The sequence below is a fragment of the Micromesistius poutassou genome (genome assembly GCF_964030765.1).
Source record: "Micromesistius poutassou genome assembly, chromosome: 9".
NCBI lineage: Eukaryota > Metazoa > Chordata > Actinopteri > Gadiformes > Gadidae > Micromesistius > Micromesistius poutassou.
The window spans coordinates 4,643,962-4,663,145 of record NC_140279.1 but is presented as its reverse complement, the minus strand read 5'-3'; the positions used below and the strand labels follow the sequence as shown (position 1 = coordinate 4,663,145).

Here is a 19,184-nt window from a genome sequence, read left to right as displayed (position 1 = left end):
AACACTAAATTGTAGCCTAATATTAATTGAACTGGTAAACTTGCTTTCATACACATTTTCCTGCACACAGACAAAAGCAATTGACTTAAATTAATACGTATTTTAATGTAATCACATTTATAATTGAATAGTATAAGATAGAATGTTGGCGCTTTGATATTAACATTGCAGGATAGAAAATTGCTGAGAAATAGTCTTGCTGTACGAGAGCATTTTGAAAAAACAATAATTTTTAATGTAGGCCTAGATGTAATGACAAGGCAAATACATTTATTTATTTTCACTCATTAAATGACTCATGTCAATTAGGAAGTCTTTCATATGGAAAGTGCCACATTAAAGGTGTTGTAGGTATGATTTAAGAGCTATTATTTGAGTAATTTGTTAGAAATGGCATAACCACCAGTGCAATGCGTGGTGATAATATCCATTTCAAGTTGACTAAGCCTGCCTCTGCACGTCTGCAGCAGACTATTTCAATATTTCTGACAACACAATCATCAACATTTAATGGAGCAGAGCCCATTACAGCTATAATATTTGCTTGCAACATGATGCCTATAATTTTCACAATGACAGCAGTCTCTGTATAAAGAGAGCATATTTTGTTCCAACAATTGAATAATCAGCTGTTATTACTGGTGGCAAATTCTCATCATTTGTATTTTCTGCTACAATCATATTTGTAAGAGGACTGCCTATGCCCTGGCCTGCTGGCATTTATTGTTAAATATATTGAAAGGTCCAGTTGTGAAATAACCTCAAACCCTCATCCATTCCACAGAGTAATCCTTCAAATCTTCAAGAATGTAAAAGGAATTTGCACAAGCAAACTCCTATCACTTTCCATAAGCACTTACATGTCTGCTATAGATCAGGAGTTCTAACAAACTTCATGGGGGTCCTGAAAGGAGTTTGTTAGCTGTGGGTGAAAGCAGGCAGCAACCTAGTTATGAGGCAGGCCTAGGCTACTGTGTGTGAACAATACATCCATATCCCATATGTGGGGCCTTGTGTGTGCATACTGTAAATGGTGGCCCTCTGTTATTATTATGATATTTAAGGCAGCTGCCGCTGACCGAAATAACGCTACTATAAATTAATGAGTAAAGTTTTATTTTTGGTTCTTATTTGATTTTAATCTTGAGGACCTTGTAGGCAAGGTCTCTACCCGACTCCTTAAGAAGCGCCCTTATAGTCGACAGTGCCTGCAACAGATGAATAAAGAGAAAATGGAATTAGACAGGAAAGAGACAAATTTACAACACATGAAGGTAAATACATCTATTTTCAAATATTGTAGTTGGGAAAAATTAGTAGTATTGAATTTGCTGTCATATGCAGTGAAATTACTAAAGCATGCATGTTCCTGCTTGAACAAACCACTGATATATTTTTCTATTTTTCTTGCACTCAAAAAATGATAATAGAAAAAACTGAACAGAAGAGAGGTGTGGTTCGATTGGACATCTCACTTGGGTGGTGCAATACTATAAACTAAATTGTTTCACCAAATACATACAAATTTGCAATGTAGGTATTACAAAATATTGTATTTGCTGAAACACACACAAACACACACGCATATGTTTTTATACCTGTTCAATAGCATTCTGTATCGAGGCATTACTGTAGCTGGCTGGAGCCAGAAAAGAAACGGACAGGGCAAAGATCAACTTCTGAGGATCTGAAAGGATTTAAAGACACAACAAGGTCAATAGAACCGAAGATTATCATTTACTCTTACAGTCCAGTGATTTGAGGTTAATAATGAAGGATATACCAGTTTACCAGCTTTCAAAATATTGTATGTTTGAGAAGAATGTCAACACACAAAAGAGTTGATTGAGTATGCCTTGAGTCCTGCTAGGCCTGTGCGATATGGAGAAAATATTGTATCACAATATGGGTAATTTCATATCTCAATAACTATATGTATCGCAATATAGTACATTTTCTGTGGATTCTATGAAAAAAATGTGTACCAATAATAACCACATGCCTCATGACTACTTTTTAATAAAGCATTATACTTAAAAGCCCCACCCTCTCTCGGACGTCATCATATATATCAACGGCAGTCCAGAACGAGCTTCACATAACCGCAAACTAAAGACTCTTTTTTTCTTCATTCTGTTTTACGCTCCTCCATGTTTGTTTCTGTATTGGGCGGGCACTTGTAGTGAACGTAAAGCAGGGTCAGAATGACCTAAAATATTGGTGTAAAGTAAAATAACGATAGGAACAATAGATAGATATTTTTCTCTTGTCCCCCGATATATATCGCCATATCGCAAGTCCTGGTTATGATAGCAAATTATTGCCATTACAAATTCCTTGACGATCCTACAATGCACCGAATATGATGAATCTATAATTGCGGATACTCTTTTTTGACTGGGCAAATTGTCCAAATTGTTGCTATTGCATCGATTGTTATTTTTCGTTTTGTGGTTGTGGTACCTGGTGGAGTTGTGGGGACGGTTTCTGGAGAGACCGTAGAGAGAGTTGTATTTGTGCCGTTGTTTGCTAGGAGAGGATGGGAGAGAAGAGTGGATATGGAAACATGAAAAATAAGCTTATAATCCAATTTATATATTCCTATTTCCAAGTATTATATATATAAACATATTTATTACCCGGCTCTTCTTAATGCAAGTGAACGCTCCGTTCACTTGCATGGGCCTTCCCGACTTCCGGTGGTGAATTATTTAAGCAATAGATCACGACAGGCTGTGGAATGTTCTCATTATACCACAGGTCGCCTTCCCGACGCGCAACAACGCCCCTTAACTGTGGTATAATGAGAACATTTCACTGACTGAAGTGATCTATTGCTTTTATAAAACTGTTACATAAGTATGGCGAAATGAAAGTCATAGACGCTCTCAATTTTGAAAAAACTAGAAAGTCGGAAAAGCATTTTTTTAACGAATACAAAAATGTAGTCCCTCCTGGCTGCCTGCAAAGTGCATGGCGGTTGCTATGCAACACACTGTAGCGTCCTTCAGAGAGAAGGCTAGAGACGGTAGCTTGGTTCACCGGCAATTTAGCCTTCTATCGAGCAGTTCACTCACCGTGTGCCTATTGCTTTACAACATTTCCACCCATCAATCAACATATTTTTAGGCTTCAGTGAACTATGCTATTGCTTTTATATATAAATAAACAACAGTCAATTCAGTTCAAGTTAGCTGCGGAGTGATACGGAACTCCGTAAACTGAATGGGCATCATAGCTGTGCATATACGCTCATTATACAACAGTTAGGAACCAATCAGATCGCTTGATTTAAGCCACCCGTTTTATAATTTTCAATAATGACCATTACTAAGCATATAATGACCACTGTCAAGGAAAGTCAAGTCTTTCGTATCACTCCCCAAGTAGTCCGGTAACTTATCAACCCCAGCGTATTTGGTTGCTAAGCGACGTCAACGTCTTTGGCAGACTATTTCTCTGCTGATCAACACTACGAATGCTGGTAACAAATAAATTGTAAAAAGACACACCGTGTGAAGTTATTTTTTTGTTTTGGCAATTAACCGTGTAATAAGCGGGATAATGTATAGAACGTCGCCAGTCATTATCTAAAATAAGCCCCTTCAGGGCGAAGCAAGACACCTCCGCTTCGCGTCTGTGTCCAGTTTGCCCTTTCGGGGCTTATTTCCTGATAATGACCGGCGTTCTATACATTATCCCTTACATAGTTGCTACTTCCCGTCCATGATATGCAATCAAAAGAGCATTTGCCATACATTTCATATTCCAATTGAATGTGATGCTTTTAAGGAAATATACCAAGTGATTTGAGGTTTGATGTTAGCTATATTAATTTAATACATATTACAAAAATATATTTGGTTAAATAATAGCAGCTTACCTATCATGCAGATGTCGTTGTAGTCTGGGCAGCAGTCTTTTTGTGAGGCGCATGATTGGTCACAGAAGCAACCATTGAAACAAGATGAATTTGAGCCTGAGCAACATATGGGAGAGTTTCCAGAACAGTTCCCTGAAGAACATAAACGCAAAGTTACACGGAAATCAGAACAAAGCTTTATATCCATCTTGAATAATGACTGCCCTTCTGGCTTTGACAGAACTAGTGTACATGTTAAAATTTCACAGATCTATTGAATATCTGAAGATATATGATAATAAACCTAATTATCTAATAATAAGTACCTAGTTAACCATGCACAAAAAATATTTATCTCTATTTTTGTTTTTTACTGGCTAATGATTATTGTATTTACTTTCCACTCTAATACAAATATAAATTATTTATTAAATAATCATTATACATTTGCAAGTTAAAATATAACTTGCTGTATAACTTAATATATTTTTTTAATTAAAGGTTTGAAATTAAAAACAATAAAAAATAATACCTGAAAAAGAAAATATAGGGAAAGTAGTTTCGTTGGTTGAGGTTGTGTTGGTGAAATTAGAGGATTGACTTGTTGGGAATCCTGAAAAGGAAAAACACTCATTGCTGTTAATTGAGTCATTTGTTAGAAATGGCATAGCCGTCACCATTCTGTCTTCCCCTCTCTTCTCCTCTTAATCTCTTTACAACACTTGAATCATACCTACTGCACCTTTAATATGAGGTAGCATGTATTAGACATATCATCCTCCCAAGCATGTTTGTGACATCACTTGACTTACACCCAAATGTAAGGCAATCGCAATGGATACCTACATAACCTAAATAGCAAATTAAAATCGAATTTTCTCAGAAAACAGTTAAATGATCACAAAGCTGTACTTGGTTATACTTTGAAAAGGGGCTCAACAAAAGGGCCCCTTTTCCTCATCGATGCGCGAAATTCAAATTACGGTACAGTTCTATCCCACCTAGGACACAACAGACATATCTATAAATGTAACAGAATGTTTTACCTGAAACGCAAGTGGCATTGAAGTCACTGCAGCAGTCGCCAATCCGAAGACAAGCCACATCACAGAAGCAGCCCCGCTGGCAGCTGTTATCCTGCCCCAGGCAGCACAATGGGGGATCGCTGGAGCAAGCTTCCAGCAGAGGACACAATTGCTTCACAATCAATTTGAATTATTTAAGTCCTGCTTGGATTCCTAGTGTTTGAAATCAACATATAGGCATCCAAAATGAATAGACCTTTACACCTGAACCATTGATTTCAGTGCCCCACATATGCGTGTGTATTTCATGTGTTGAATACAAACAGCAAAGCGATACATTGATATCAATGGGTCACTACACCTGGTAGAATGTGGCAAACATACGCTACTATCAACTTTACACAGATTGTACCAGCAAGACAGCATAATAAATATTATATTTAAATATATAATATTATATATATATTTACATATATATTATTTGGCACTGTGCCACCATAGACAAAGTATGTGAAAGGAAAGAAGTAGACTCAATATAACGAAGCGCTAAGTGTTAAGTCTATACATATGGGGTCACACAAATGGAACCCAACATGGTTTCACCAAAACAATTGGATAATTTAATCCTCTTCCATAAATGTATCCTCTTATTAGGATTAGCGCAGATAATTGATTTGAATGCATAGATAATGCGTTGTCAATACAAAACTTTTGAAAAAAAGTTAAACATTGTACATGTAAAATGCTTTAGCATTCATTTCAGAAAGCATGCCAGATAAAACAATACAGGATCAGCTTCATCATTCTTCGTTGACTTAGATGTCGGCTTGCAGCACAAGGAAAGTAAATCATTAGTACTATGGCCACTCTTTGTCGTGTGTGTGTGTACCGGTACACGTGCATGCGCATGGGTAAGTGTCAGCGTGCACATATATCTCCTTCAAAGTATAGTTTCTGGTTACTATGAAGTTATGTAATAAAAAAAAGAACTTACTAAATGTATTCCCTGCTATTGCTGTGGTCAACCCAGTTGTAGAGTTGGTCACTGAAAACGGAGAAAGTTCTCATTAAATTGTGTTCAGTGTTCATCCATTGGTTCCAAGGTTTTTCCTCTTTCATCCTTCAAAATGTTTAATTCTGGCTACTACATGTAAAGTTGTAAATAATAACATTACCTAATGAAGGTTCAGCTGTTGTGTTCAGCGACCCATTTGTAGAAGCATTTGTTGGGCTGGGACTGATAGTCAAGGGAGAAAATGATGTTGTAGAGTTGGTCACTGAATATGGAGAGATTAAATTGTGTTCAGTGTTCATCCTGTTCATCCTGTTCATCCCCACCCTTCATCATGTTAAATTCTGGCTACTTCACATGGATTTGTAAAAAATAACATTACCTGATGAAGGTGCAGCTGATGTATTTGACGACACGTTGGTAGAAGCAGTCATTGAGCTACCACTGGTGACCTCCGGTGGTCCAGATGGGTCAGGTGTTATACCTGAAGAATGGCGTCACAACAGTGCCACCAGAGAGTTGAATCTTAAATTATTTGAAACTTTCGACAGACACTGAATTATTCAACATTGAAATAGCTTTGTAGAAATATAGAAATTGCGCTTCACTATGAAAATTGATAATGAATTACAATGACTTATTCAACCAATAAAATTGTTTGTGAACATAATTAATGTAAAAAAAATACAAATTATGAATTAATATTCAATGTTCAGTTTCAATATACCAATTCAAAATGTAGTCAAATTAAACATTCAATATTCAAATCAAACTATGGAGTAAAACCTCACATGAAAAAAACCCTCAAAATCCAAAGTGAATACAATATGCAAGTGCCATAGGTAGTGAAGTTTTCCATACATCTGATAACTTATTTGCTTATAAAGAATGAACAATGTGCCAAAGAGAATTTTAATCAACATTTGTTATCCACCAGCTAAGTTATGTAAGGAATAAACCATAACAGTCCCGTTATTGGAAATGATACCAAAGCATTGTTAAATACTTCTTTCTGATTGGTCAATATCTTCCCATGAATGTGCATTATGTTTGAATAAGGGGACACCTCTGCCTAAAATCTGATTTGTGAGACTTTGCTGAGCATGTCTTTATGGAATAACTCAAAGGTTTTTATGTTTGTAGCTGCTCTCCAAAAAACGTATTGTTGATGTAGCTGCTTTAAGAGCTTCAACCTCTTGCAAGCTTTGCAAGAGGTTTGTTTAAATATGTATTGCCTTTACATAGCAAATCGAATAAGCTATTCCTATTTAAAAGTAACTTTGAACATTGTACATGAAACTCAAAAGAGTCACATTAAAGGGATATTTAACTCTGAAATTTAATTTGAATACATTTAAACCCGCCCCCAAGAAAAAAAAAACCTTTTGGGTAGGGCGAGAGCACTTCTCCCCTAGATAAAACAGAGGAATGTACATTTCCAGAAGTCAAATCAACATGGATGCACACTTTTGGTAAGTCTCTGAAAACAACAGTGGCAAATATGGCGTTAACCAGGTGACAAATGTTCAGCGTTCATCCGTTTGTTTCATCCTTCAAATTGTTTAATTTTGCCTACATGTAAAGAAATATCATTACCTAATGAAGGTGCAGCTGTTGTGTTCAGCGACCCATTTGTAGAAGCATTTGTTGGGCTTGGACTGATAGTCAAAGGAGAAAATGATGTTGTAGAGTTGGTCACTGAATATGGAGAAAGTTCTCATTAAATTGTGTTCAGTGTTCATCCATTGGTTTCAAGGGTTTTCCTGTTTCATCCTTCCAATTGTTTGATTTAGACTACTACATGTAAATTAATAACATTACCTAATGAAGGTGCAGCTGTTGTGTTCAGCGACCCATTTGTAGAAGCATTTGTTGGGCTTGGACTGATAGTCAAAGGAGAAAATGATGTTGTAGAGTTGGTCACTGAATATGGAGAAAGTTCTCATTAAATTGTGTTGAGTGTTCATCCATTGGTTTCAAGGTTTTTCATGTTTCATCCTTCAAAATGTTAAATTCTGGCTACTTCATGTGAATTTGTAAATAATAACATTACCTAATGAAGGTGCAGCTGTTGTGTTCAGTGACCCATTTGTAGAAGCATTTGTTGGGCTTGGACTGATAGTCAAAGGAGAAAATGATGTTGTAGAGTTGGTCACTGAATATGGAGAAAGTTCTCATTAAATTGTGTTCAGTGTTCATCCATTGGTTTCAAGGTTTTTCATGTTTCATCCTTCAAAATGTTAAATTCTGGCTACTTCATGTGAATTTGTAAATAATAACATTACCTAATGAAGGTGCGGCTGTTGTGTTCAGTGACCCATTTGTAGAAGCATTTGTTGGGCTTGGACTGATAGTCAAAGGAGAAAATGATGTTGTAGAGTTGGTCACTGAATATGGAGAAAGTTCTCATTAAATTGTGTTGAGTGTTCATCCATTGGTTTCAAGGTTTTTCATGTTTCATCCTTCAAAATGTTAAATTCTGGCTACTTCATGTGAATTTGTAAATAATAACATTACCTAATGAAGGTGCGGCTGATGTATTTGACGACACGTTGGTAGAAGCAGTCATTGAGCTACCACTGGTGACCTCCGGTGGTCCAGATGGGTCAGGTGTTATACCTGAAGAATGGCGTCACAACAGTGCCACCAGAGAGTTCAATATTTGGTTAAATGATTTGAAACTTTCAACAGACTGACCCTGAATTATTCAACATTTAAATAGAATTATAAATAGACAGAAATTGTGCTTCACTCTAAAAAAAAGTAATAAAAGTAATATTCAATGTTCAGTTTCAACATACCAATTCAAAATTTACTGTCAAAATACACATTCAATATTCAGATCAAACGTTGGACTTAAACCTCACATAAAAACAAAAAACAACTCAAAATTCAGATTTAAAATGAATACAATATGCAATTGCCTCAGGTAGTGATGTACTTGAGAGACTTGTTTGAAAATCAAGGCAATATCATAAGTTATTTGCCCAAGTCTGGTGTTTTACCTTGGTGAGTGGGTCTCAAGCGGTGGAAGCTACTTTGTGGAAGTTTTCCATAAATCTGATCTGAGCTGCATTTAGTTTTGCAAGAGGTTCATTTAAATATGTATTGACTTTACATAGCAAATCTAACAAGCTATTCCTATTAAAAAATAACATTGAACATTGTACATGAAACTCAAAAGAGTCATCTTAAAGGGATAATTCACTCTGAAATTTAATTTGTAATAGATTTTGGTTTAAAACTTGGCAAGTATGTGTAAAAACTAAGGCTGTCAAGCGATTAAAAAAAATAATAGAATTAATTACAGGCTCTGTGATTAATTAATCTAAATTAATCGCATACTTACATTGTGCCAAGAAAGTATTTCTAAATCATTTTATTCAAATAAATTATGGCAGATGAGTGATTCAATGAATAATAGACATAATAGACTTTAAAGTTAACAAGAATATACAAAACTTTATTTTGACTTGAAAATAAATAAATAATAATAATTAATCTGCGTTAATTTTTTTAACGCGTTATTTTTTCTTTGATTAATTAATCGAAATTAACAAGTTAATTAAAAATAAGGAAGAAGGAAATAAAATAAGGAAGGAGGCATAGGAGAGAGCTACTCCGAGCTATGTCCACGCTACGCGCTACACTGGTGCTGTACCGGGGGATGGTGCTCCGTGGGTTGCATTTCTGGATCGAGTTCACTCAATGTCATAGCCCTCTAGAAGCCTGATGATGAGGGCTGACACATTTTTGACAAATATTTCAGTAATGATTACTAAATGTACTAAATGAACGGTTCAAGAGTGAGAACAATGAACAGATTTCCGAATTGCATATTGTTAGGGGAATTGTTCCTCTAAGGAGCAAACGCAACTCCTGTTTGATCACCAAAATTGAATTTAATCATATTGTACTTATTATGATTTGTCATTTCAACTCACCGGTTTGTCCGTTGGCTGCATGAAGCATCATGGTCAGTCCAATGTAAATTGTAGCCCAGCAACTCAGCATCTTGGTTAATCTCGTCATCCCAACTACAATCTTCAACTCTGTACCTGTGAAGCACCCCCCGCTGTGTCTGTTGGAGTTATAGCTTAAGCATTTTTTCTCACGGCTCAAACCAACACCCACTTTTGACTTGTTCTTCTGTTTTGAAGGTGTGGGTGTGTCTTTGTGTGTGTGTGTGTGTGTGTGTGTGTGTGTGTGTGTGTGTGTGCGTGTGCGTGCGTGCGTGCGTGCGTGCGTGTTTGGTTGTCATGTGTGTGGTTGTGTGAGTGTGTGTTCAACAAGGAAGCTCAGCAAATTACTGATTAACTAGTTGTGTGACTATGAACAATGCACAAATGCTTAGTGTTACCCAAGTGATAATGTTTAAAGGCCTTCATACTTAAAGGGACAGTTTGCATATTTAACACATTAAGGCTGGGTTGCACCAACATGGATTAACTCTTAAACTGGATTAAATCAAGGTTTAACTGTTAACCGTGTTGCACCAAACTTTAAACCTAGTTTAAACTTAGTTTCATATTAATCCTGGTTATATTTAACCTTTTGGTAATCTCAATTTAAACTCCATTTAAACTGAGATTAAATTTAAGTCTGTTGCACAGTAATTTTAAACCTATTCTTAACCTGGTTTAACGGTTATATTTAAACCACCTCTGGGGGAGGAAACATCTTCTCTCTTCTACCGCGTCCTTTTTTTCCTTTTTTATTTTATTTTATTTAACCTTTATTTATCCAGGTGAGTCCCATTGAGACCTTTAGCCTCTTTTTCAAGGGAATATATTGTGGTCCATCTTTATCAAGCATATATCGTGAATTTGTTCACATTTCGCCGGGATCCATCATCGCAGACACTGAACACAAACTAATCCTATTTTAATCCTTGTTTAAACTAGTTTATCTAATCCAGGGTTAAAACTAAGATGTGCAACGCATCTCTGATTAATTATAAACCAGCTTAAACCTAGATTTACTAACCCTAGATTAAACCTAAACCAGGATTAATTTAATTCATGTTGGTGCAACCCAGCCTAAAGGGGTAATATTATGCCACGTGGTGTGAGTGTGATTAGCCATTAAAGAAAAAAGCCAAAGAAAACTACAGATCTTATTGAAGTATAATATTGTAGCGCACTAGCGAATACCGGTGTGGTCGCCGTGTTCAGGGTGCCGCAAGGGATTCTGGGAGGGGTGTAGAACCTGATAATGTAATAAATTCCCAATAATGTAATAACCCAAATAATGTAATAATCTTTGTACAAATAATGTAATAGTGTTACATTAACGGGAGGTTATTACATTATCAGGTTAGCCTTCATTTTGCAGAACCTGATAATGTAATAATTCCCTAATATTGTAATAATTTAAGTGCAGACCACCCATTACTTGGGTCCAAGTGGTGATACTGTGTAGGCAACTCTAGGTCAAGAGCTCTAGCGCCACCAACATGTCAAAGTTGGACATGCATCAATGTCATTGTCATCATTAACTTTTGACCTGTTCATCCGTTTTTCACAAACGATGTATCACTGGAACCCTTGGGCCAAGCCGAGTTTGATGCATCCTATGTCTTTTTCCGTCATATTGGATTTTCCACCATATTTGATTTGATCAAAAACCTTTAAAAGCCCTCTCTTGTCAAATTGTGTCTAATCTTCTCGAAACTTGGCCCAAATGATCTTCAGACCGTGACACATGAATGCCTTCAACAGCTTCTTGAAATTCAAAGGTGCTTTGTGACAGTTAATCAAACTTGATGGTGAGGTCCCCAAACAGGAAGTACGCCCATTTCTCAGCAACCCTTCAACATATATTAACCAAACTTGGTACATAGACTCATGACATCATCCTGGAGACACCCAAAACATCTGGTGACCTTTGACCTCTAGGGGGCCACATATTCTGTCCAATATTCATGAAACTTGGCATATGATCTTCAGACCAAGCTGAACCAATATGTCAAACAGCTTTTTGAGGTAACACTTTACAATAACCATAGTTTATAAATGGTAAATAGACCATTTATAAATGGTTAATAGACCATTTATAAATGGTTAACAGCTTATAGACCAATTATAATGGTAAATAGACCATTTATAAATGGTTAAATAGACCATTTATAATAGGTAAACAGATAGTTTACTAAGTTTACTAATGTTTAATCATCATTTATAAACAGCAAGACCAATCATAAATGGTAAATAGACCATTTATTAATATTTAACTATCATTATAAATGGTCTATTAACCATTTATAAATGGTCTATTTACCATTTATAAACTATGGTTATTGTAAAGTGTTACCCTTTTTGAAATTCAAAACCATTTGGCTGTGACAGCCATGATGATCTATAATGGCAGAAGAAATTTAGATGATTAAAGACAATAATAGTAATATAGCTGCAAGTAGCAATGATGGGGCCAAGCAGCAATAGGCCAGAGTAGCCACGGCAACAAGATAGAACTACGTCAGACACATGGCCGTCAGCACTTTCAACAAGTTTCACATAAAAAAATATTGGACATATTTGTGGCCTGTGAATGTACGATGTGATTTTGACAACTTTCAAAATGGCGGCCAAATTATGATGTTTTCGTGAGTTATCGTTTAGAAGCTGTATGGGGAGGTCTAACAGTACAACCAGAAATTGAAAATAAGTTTGAAATCCACACATGTGAAGAGAAAGCAGTTTACACAACTCCCCCCAGAGGTCAAAGGTCACCATTTTTTTGGTATCCCCAGGATGATGTCATGAATCTATGTACCATGTTTGGTTATGATATGTTAAAGGGTAGCTGAGAAATGGCTTACTTCCTGTTTTGTGGCCTCACCGTCGTACTTGGATGGCTGTCACAGCCAAACAGTTTTGAATTTGAAAAAGCTGTTTGACACATTTATTCAGCTCAGAAGTTAATATATATAGTTAATAAGTTTCATGAAGATTGGACAGAATATGCAGGCTTTGAAAATGTACTATTGATTTTGACATCTTTGAAAATGGCAGCCAAATTCTGATGTGAAAAATTGTTTTGGAGCTATTTGGGGAGGACTGGCAACATCCCCAGACATTGAAAAACACGTTTGCAATCCACTTAGGTGAAGAGATAGGAGTTAAAACACATTTTCGATAATTACGCCGCCCCCTAGATGTCAAAGGTCAACCAAATGTTTTGGGTGTCCCCAGGATGATGTAATGACTCTATATACCAAGTTTGGTTAAGTTATGTTAAAGGGTTGCTGAGAAATGGGCTTACATCCTGTTTGGCGACTTAGCCATCAAGTTTGACTGGTTGTCACGTTTTTGAATTTCAAGAAGCTGTCTGAAGATCATCTGGGCAACGTTTTGAGAAGATTAGACACAATTTATGTCAAGAGAGGCCTTTTAAAGGGTTTTGATCAAATCCAACATGGCTCATGGAACTCTGCTTGGCCCAAGGGTTCCAAGGAAACCTTGTTTGTGAAAAACGGATAAACGGGTCAAAAGTTAATAACATTAATGGTTCTACAAGTGGTCTTCCCTATCTGCTTGGACCTTTAGGGGCCCTCCTGGGTCCTTTGCGGCGCAGACATTAGGGTTCATGGGTTGGGGTTGGTCGTTGTTGTGGTGTAATTGTGTTCTTGTTCTGTTGTGATGTTTTGTACATTGTTGTCACCACCATGAGTGGCATCAAGAATTGTCATTCTTGATGCCACATTTCAAAATAATTATAAAGTTATAAACAATAAATCTTTATTTTGAGACCTAAATCATGAATACAAGTTGACACAGTGTCCCTTAGTCTATCTCACCAGCCCAGAGAAACGTATCACAATCCTCAAATATTGACTCTGCAGCGTTCAAACACAACCTGTCTCTTTTTGGGGTCAGGAAACCTCACAACGCTTACAACACCGGGACCGAATCGGAAAGAATACAGGCATAAAGACGAGGGACTCATCATCAAGAATCATCATCAAATCGCAAACAAAGGCCGCTGATGAAGACATAGACCAAAGACGAGGAGAGGGCGCGTGAGAGAAAACTTCACGTTGCAGTGGACACAAAATCAAAAATAATAAAACGGCGCCGCCATGACCCTGCCGTCCGTCGGAGTGACCAGCCTCTGTCTTCCCTCCCAGACCACCATCCAGCAGCTGTTTTCCGTGGCCAGGGATGCCGGTGTGGTCCCAGACATCTCCCTGGACCCCGTCCTCACCGCCTTCCTGTCCATGGAGTCCCGCGCGTCCCTGCTGCACCAGTACGCCTCGCTGCAGAGGGGCATGACGCCGGAGCAGCTGGCCGCCTTCCGCCACAACGTGACGGGGGAGCTGGGCGGGAGCTCCAGGATCCGCCACGGAGGAGTGGGCGTGGTCGCCCTGGCCCTCTCCATGCTCTTTGACCTCGTGGCCAAAAAGGTGGGACTTGAGGATGAGACAGGGAACTGTTGTATAAAGTTCTACTGGAAAAGGTTGATGCTTGTTCTGAATCTACTTTTAACCTCTTGCTTTCTTTGACCACTCGAAGGGGCTGTGGGTGAGATTTAAGAGATATAATTTTTTAGAAGTCCGACAGACATCCACCATCCACTATTCTTGAGTAAAATGTGCTTTGAGGATATTAGTTCTTGTTGGCTGGCCGAATGCATCTGTATGAGTCAATTTCGATTTTGTAAGCAATCAACGGTTCCATGATTGGTTTGGGTTAAACATCATGCCTCTCAATCACATTCTCTCAACGTTGCGTTTTGGCAGGGGAACATAGCGTAGCGTAGTTAGGGAGTTGTTCTTTCTCTTCCTCTTAACAAGTCTCCAATATTACCTACAGAATCAGCCGCTTATTCAACACTATAAAGAATATATCAGGTTAAATTTCACAGTAGAATCAAGATACGAGTATAATGCAGTTTGTTTTCTAATACCAGATAGTACAAAGTGTGGTAAATACATCTGTAATAGTGAAACCCTTGAACTGATGCACTGTAAGAATGAACACTTTCTTTCTCTCAGCTAAACCATGCACACCTTGGTCTGGTTAAGATCCTGTTTAGCTACAATACATGTTTGGCTCGTTGGACATGTGTTGTACATGTGGTGTGATAATAAATGCAGTTACATAGTCGTGCGGTGTACTCAGATTGACACATTGGGTGCGTTGTCATTGTTCTTGTCTTGAGACAGATTTTCCCCCATAACACACCAATGTGTGTCAAACCTGTTTAGAAGTCTGTGGAGGTTTCTGGGTTGCTACACCACATAGTTAAAATGTTATAATTTAACATTGCACGGACAAGGAAAAGTTGACTGAAAATCCCCGTTTTCTAATCCACAATCAGCTCCTTTGTTTTGTTCATGACCACAGTATGTTAGTCTACATGCATGACAATATAATCACACGTGTTCACTTTGTCACTGACACACACACACATCCACACATCAGTAGCTCAGAAGGTAGAGCGGGTTGGCTGGTCACCGCAAGGTTGCTAGTCCGATCCCCGGCTCCTCTTAGCCAAGTGTCGAGGTGTCCCTGAGCAAGGCACCTAACCCTAACTGCTCCCACAAGCTGGCTGTCGCCTTGCATGAGTGACTCCGCCATCGGTGTGTTTGAATGTGTACACAAATGGGTGAATGTCAGGCGATATTGTAAAGCGCTTTGGATAAAAGCGCTATATAAATGCAGTCCATTTACCATTTACCATTTCTCCCAAGGTCCCGGAGCAGGAGGGGGCGACTGGGTGCCTGTTCGGGATCCGGCGCTCCTCCAGGATCGGCCGGATAATCCACAGCTACCTGCGGCTGGTCCCCGGCGTGGCCAACGACCCGGAGGCGATGGCCGAGACCACAGAGCTCTATGACAACGGGCTGAAGCTGGAGCTGATCGACCACTATGAGAGGATGACCAACAAGAAGAGGATGGGCTCCGAGGCCATGAGGCAGTGGCTGGCGGGCGCCGCCGTCCACATGCACATGAGGATCCACCAGGTCAGGGCCCAGACCACCAGGGGGACGAGGGGGGCAGTAGATTAGATTAGATTAGATCAAACATTATCAATCCCCCGTAGGAGAAATTTCCACTGCAGCCCAGCAGCAGTGGGAAAACACAGGATAAAAATACAATAAAATACAATAAAAATACAAAGTACTAATGCAAACAAAAATAGACACTAAGGTAAATGCTAAACTAAAGGCTAAAGTTAGGACAAAACAAGACAAACAGGACAAACAACAATGAACTGGGCAAACAAAACACGGTATAAACAATATAAATTATTAATTATTAAAGTGTAAATTGTACATCTGATTTCAATAGTAGTAGTGATGTTGTTACTTCTCTCCAATGGCTCGCTAGGGCGAGAGGGAGTATACGGAAATGTCCTTGGGTTGACTTGAAACAAAACACCTAAAGAGTAATATATATATTAGTGCTGTCAAATGATTAAAATATTTAATTGCGATTAATCTCATTAATGTCATAGTTAACTCGCAATTTATCGCAATTAATCACACATTTTTATCTATTCTAAATGCCCCTTGATTTCTTTTTGTCCCATTATTTTTCTTCTCATTTTATGGGAGGCGATACTGTTTATCAATGGGAGGTGGTATCAGGGTTTGTCATATAAACAGAGCATGACTTCCAATATCATATCTTGTCGTTAACTTCCTTCTTATCGACCAGTGAAGGCCGTTGAGCGATGTGATCATACTCATATCTGCCCTCTACTAACAAGCTAGCACATACGCTAACGTTTCCCTATCTTTTTTTCCTCTGATCGCCTTGCCAGGTGCGACTGAATTCGGTGCCTCTTGGCTCAGCCGAGTCCCTGCGCCTCTCTTACAGGACGGCTTTCGCCCAGCTGGGGCAGGACTACGCAGCCTACCTCCGCCGAAACATCCGGGAAACCCCGCCTTCAGGTACACACAAACCCAACGGCGCCGCCCAGCCCGGCGGGCGAGCACCAGCAGCTACGACGTCTCCCCACCTCACCGTCCATGGGACCGGGCAAGAACCGGGTGGTACGAGGGGAGCTGGGGTGGCCGTCTGTGTGGGGGGGGCGACGATGGGTAATGTAAGCCTGGCCTGCCCAAAGGGTCACCTCAACGGGACCATCCCCGACGGGCATAACTCAACAACCGCAACGAAGCAAGCAGCAGATCTTAGCGGAGGATCCAATGAGGTCACGGGACACATGGGTCCAAAAGAGATGGATAATAATGACACAGTGGGCCCTGAAAGAGGAGCAGCCGGTGTGTTGGGTGGGGTCGGAGGGGCTGCGCACACCATAGCCGGTGAGGGTCTGTTAGTCATCGAAGCCATGAGGAACGTGAGTCACAGTGTGCAGCATCGGGCCTGTGAGTCTCCGGTCATAGAACAGGCCCTGGCCACCCTCATCTCAGAGGCGCAGGACCTGGAAGAGAGCAGGGACTTTTTCCTGTACCCCCGGCCGCTGCTTGATAATCTGCTCGGCCAGAGAGCCGACTTTGACTTGAAGATAAGATGGCGGAAAACAATGTGAACTATTCCTAAATCTGTTGAGGTTGAGAAGAGTGCACCAAGCATGAAGGAATTGAGACAGCCTCGGGGGTTAACCAGTGTATCGGGAATCTGTGTTGAGGGAGTGAGTGTGGACGAAAGGGCTGATATATTTATGCACTGTTGTGCATGAACGAGTTCAAAAGAACGTGTTCATTGAACACGCTCATCACAATGAACTGAACACAACACTTTTGCAAATAAAGAACTTGAACGTGAACTCTTTGATCATGTGAAATGAGCGCCACTGTTGAGGTCCAATTAAACGTTACCGATTTTGTTTTCTCCTGACGAGTGACACGGTCTGCTCGCACTTTTGCAACAGCATGTCGTTGCATGTCGCTGCCCACAATTATTACGGGCGCTACTCCTATCTAGAGGAACAGTATTGGGGCAACAGACAAATAAACCAAAAAACGAAAATCCATTTTTTGTCCCTTGTCCATACTATATATGCAAAAACTTCCATTTTGTGTGATAGAATTTAAGCTCTAGTAGTAATTGATTTCATTGCAAGACACAACACTGTAATTTTTTGTGGCTTTTGATTGCAGGGTAACAAATAATCATAGGCTAAATTGCATAAACTAAGGAAACCAAATTGAAATGGTGAACTATGAACGTGAACAGTTCACTTTGAACATGTGTAAACTGAACTTTGCACAAAAAAAACAACTGTATTTATGCCACACATTTTGTTTTAACCTTAAAGAAATGATAAACCAAACCAATTCAATATACAATAAAGATGAAGATGGTCTGATTGTGTGTGTGTGTGTGTGTGTGTGTGTGTGTGTGTGTGTGTGTGTGTGTGTGTGTGTGTGTGTGTGTGTGTGTGGGTGTGTGGGTGTCGTTACAATAACAAACCCATTAACAAATGGCAAAGACATTGCTACTGAAATTAACGTTTCAAGCCTTCATTTTTGCAGGTTTAGACAAAAGGTTGTGTTAACCTGGTAGTTAACCAGCAGTTGAATCTATCTAACCATGGGTTTATGTGTGATTGTCATCTTTTTAACCCAGATAGCTGAGTCTGTGTTGCTTCACCTTGTAATCGCCAAACTCAGTTCCCCTCATCACTACGTGAGTCAGGCCTGAAAATAGCTCACCAGTTTGAAAAAATCGTTGCCCTCCTGACTTTTTGGTCGGCTTTCTTTTGAAATATCTAGTTTGAGAACAGTGTTGGAAGCAGAGAGGAACTGGGACAGCCATCTTGAGGTTAACCGGGGCACGCATAATAGTTAAGAGTTCCATATTTCAAAACAATGGTCTGTCTGTTGTGTGTCTGCTCGGAAGTAATTACTGTCTAAAAATCCAGAATGTGGCTTCCACAGAATTCTCTTATTCTTCCTCATGACAGAGACTACCATAATTTCTTTGTTCCGAGACGGTCCTTTGGGTAAAGGGTATATTTCCTTGGCTCGAAACAATGGTTTCATTCTGTGTATCATTGTTTTTGGGCAACAGTTGGTGTTTGATTATATACCTAGGGCTTTCTGGAGGACTGTTATCCGTGGCTGTGGTGCGATTAGTTCAAAGATACTGAAACCTGCACTTTTCCCCTGCAGCCATTGGCATTGTACTGTACGGGGAGAAACTAAGATAAAGTATGTTTGATCTCTATTCCAGCCAAAGCTCTGTATCTTATCATGTTCAAAAATGCAAAAGGACTGGTCCCAGAAGGGTGTATTAAATCAGTATAGGCTACAAGGTGTTAAAGCTTCATTCAGATTCACTTAGGTGTGGTGTTTTATGCAGTACCCTCG

At 39.1% G+C, this 19,184-nt stretch overlaps 2 protein-coding genes across 5 annotated transcripts; one reads left to right on the top strand and one right to left on the bottom strand.

Annotated features, from left to right (window-relative positions):
- Positions 1-91: 91 nt before the first annotated feature.
- On the bottom strand, positions 92-9,967 carry LOC311353393 (uncharacterized protein). Of its 4 annotated transcripts, XR_014637038.1 has the most exons (16): positions 9,844-9,967; positions 8,417-8,518; positions 8,185-8,286; positions 7,953-8,054; positions 7,721-7,822; positions 7,496-7,597; positions 6,282-6,383; positions 6,063-6,164; positions 5,882-5,932; positions 4,909-5,037; positions 4,395-4,475; positions 3,884-4,015; positions 2,464-2,529; positions 1,792-1,872; positions 1,599-1,687; positions 1,178-1,208 (listed from the first exon to the last, which is right to left on the bottom strand). XR_014637038.1 is itself a non-coding variant. In XM_084473292.1 (15 exons), exons 1-15 carry the CDS (start codon positions 9,929-9,931, stop codon positions 1,128-1,130), a joined length of 1,431 nt encoding a protein of 476 aa, XP_084329418.1. In that variant the 5' UTR covers positions 9,932-9,967; the 3' UTR covers positions 92-1,127. The 4 variants fall into 4 exon arrangements, 3 of the variants coding, with proteins under 3 accessions (XP_084329418.1, XP_084329419.1, XP_084329420.1); XM_084473292.1 differs by lacking the exon at positions 1,792-1,872 and having other exon boundaries at positions 92-1,208; XM_084473294.1 differs by lacking the exon at positions 1,178-1,208 and having other exon boundaries at positions 1,784-1,872.
- Positions 9,968-13,763: 3,796 nt separating this feature from the next.
- LOC311353498 (uncharacterized protein) lies at positions 13,764-18,182 on the top strand. The gene is made up of 3 exons (XM_084473411.1): positions 13,764-14,303; positions 15,594-15,866; positions 16,670-18,182. The coding sequence occupies exons 1-3, from the start codon at positions 13,980-13,982 to the stop codon at positions 17,399-17,401; spliced, it is 1,329 nt and encodes a 442-aa protein (XP_084329537.1). The 5' UTR covers positions 13,764-13,979; the 3' UTR covers positions 17,402-18,182.
- Positions 18,183-19,184: the final 1,002 nt, after the last annotated feature.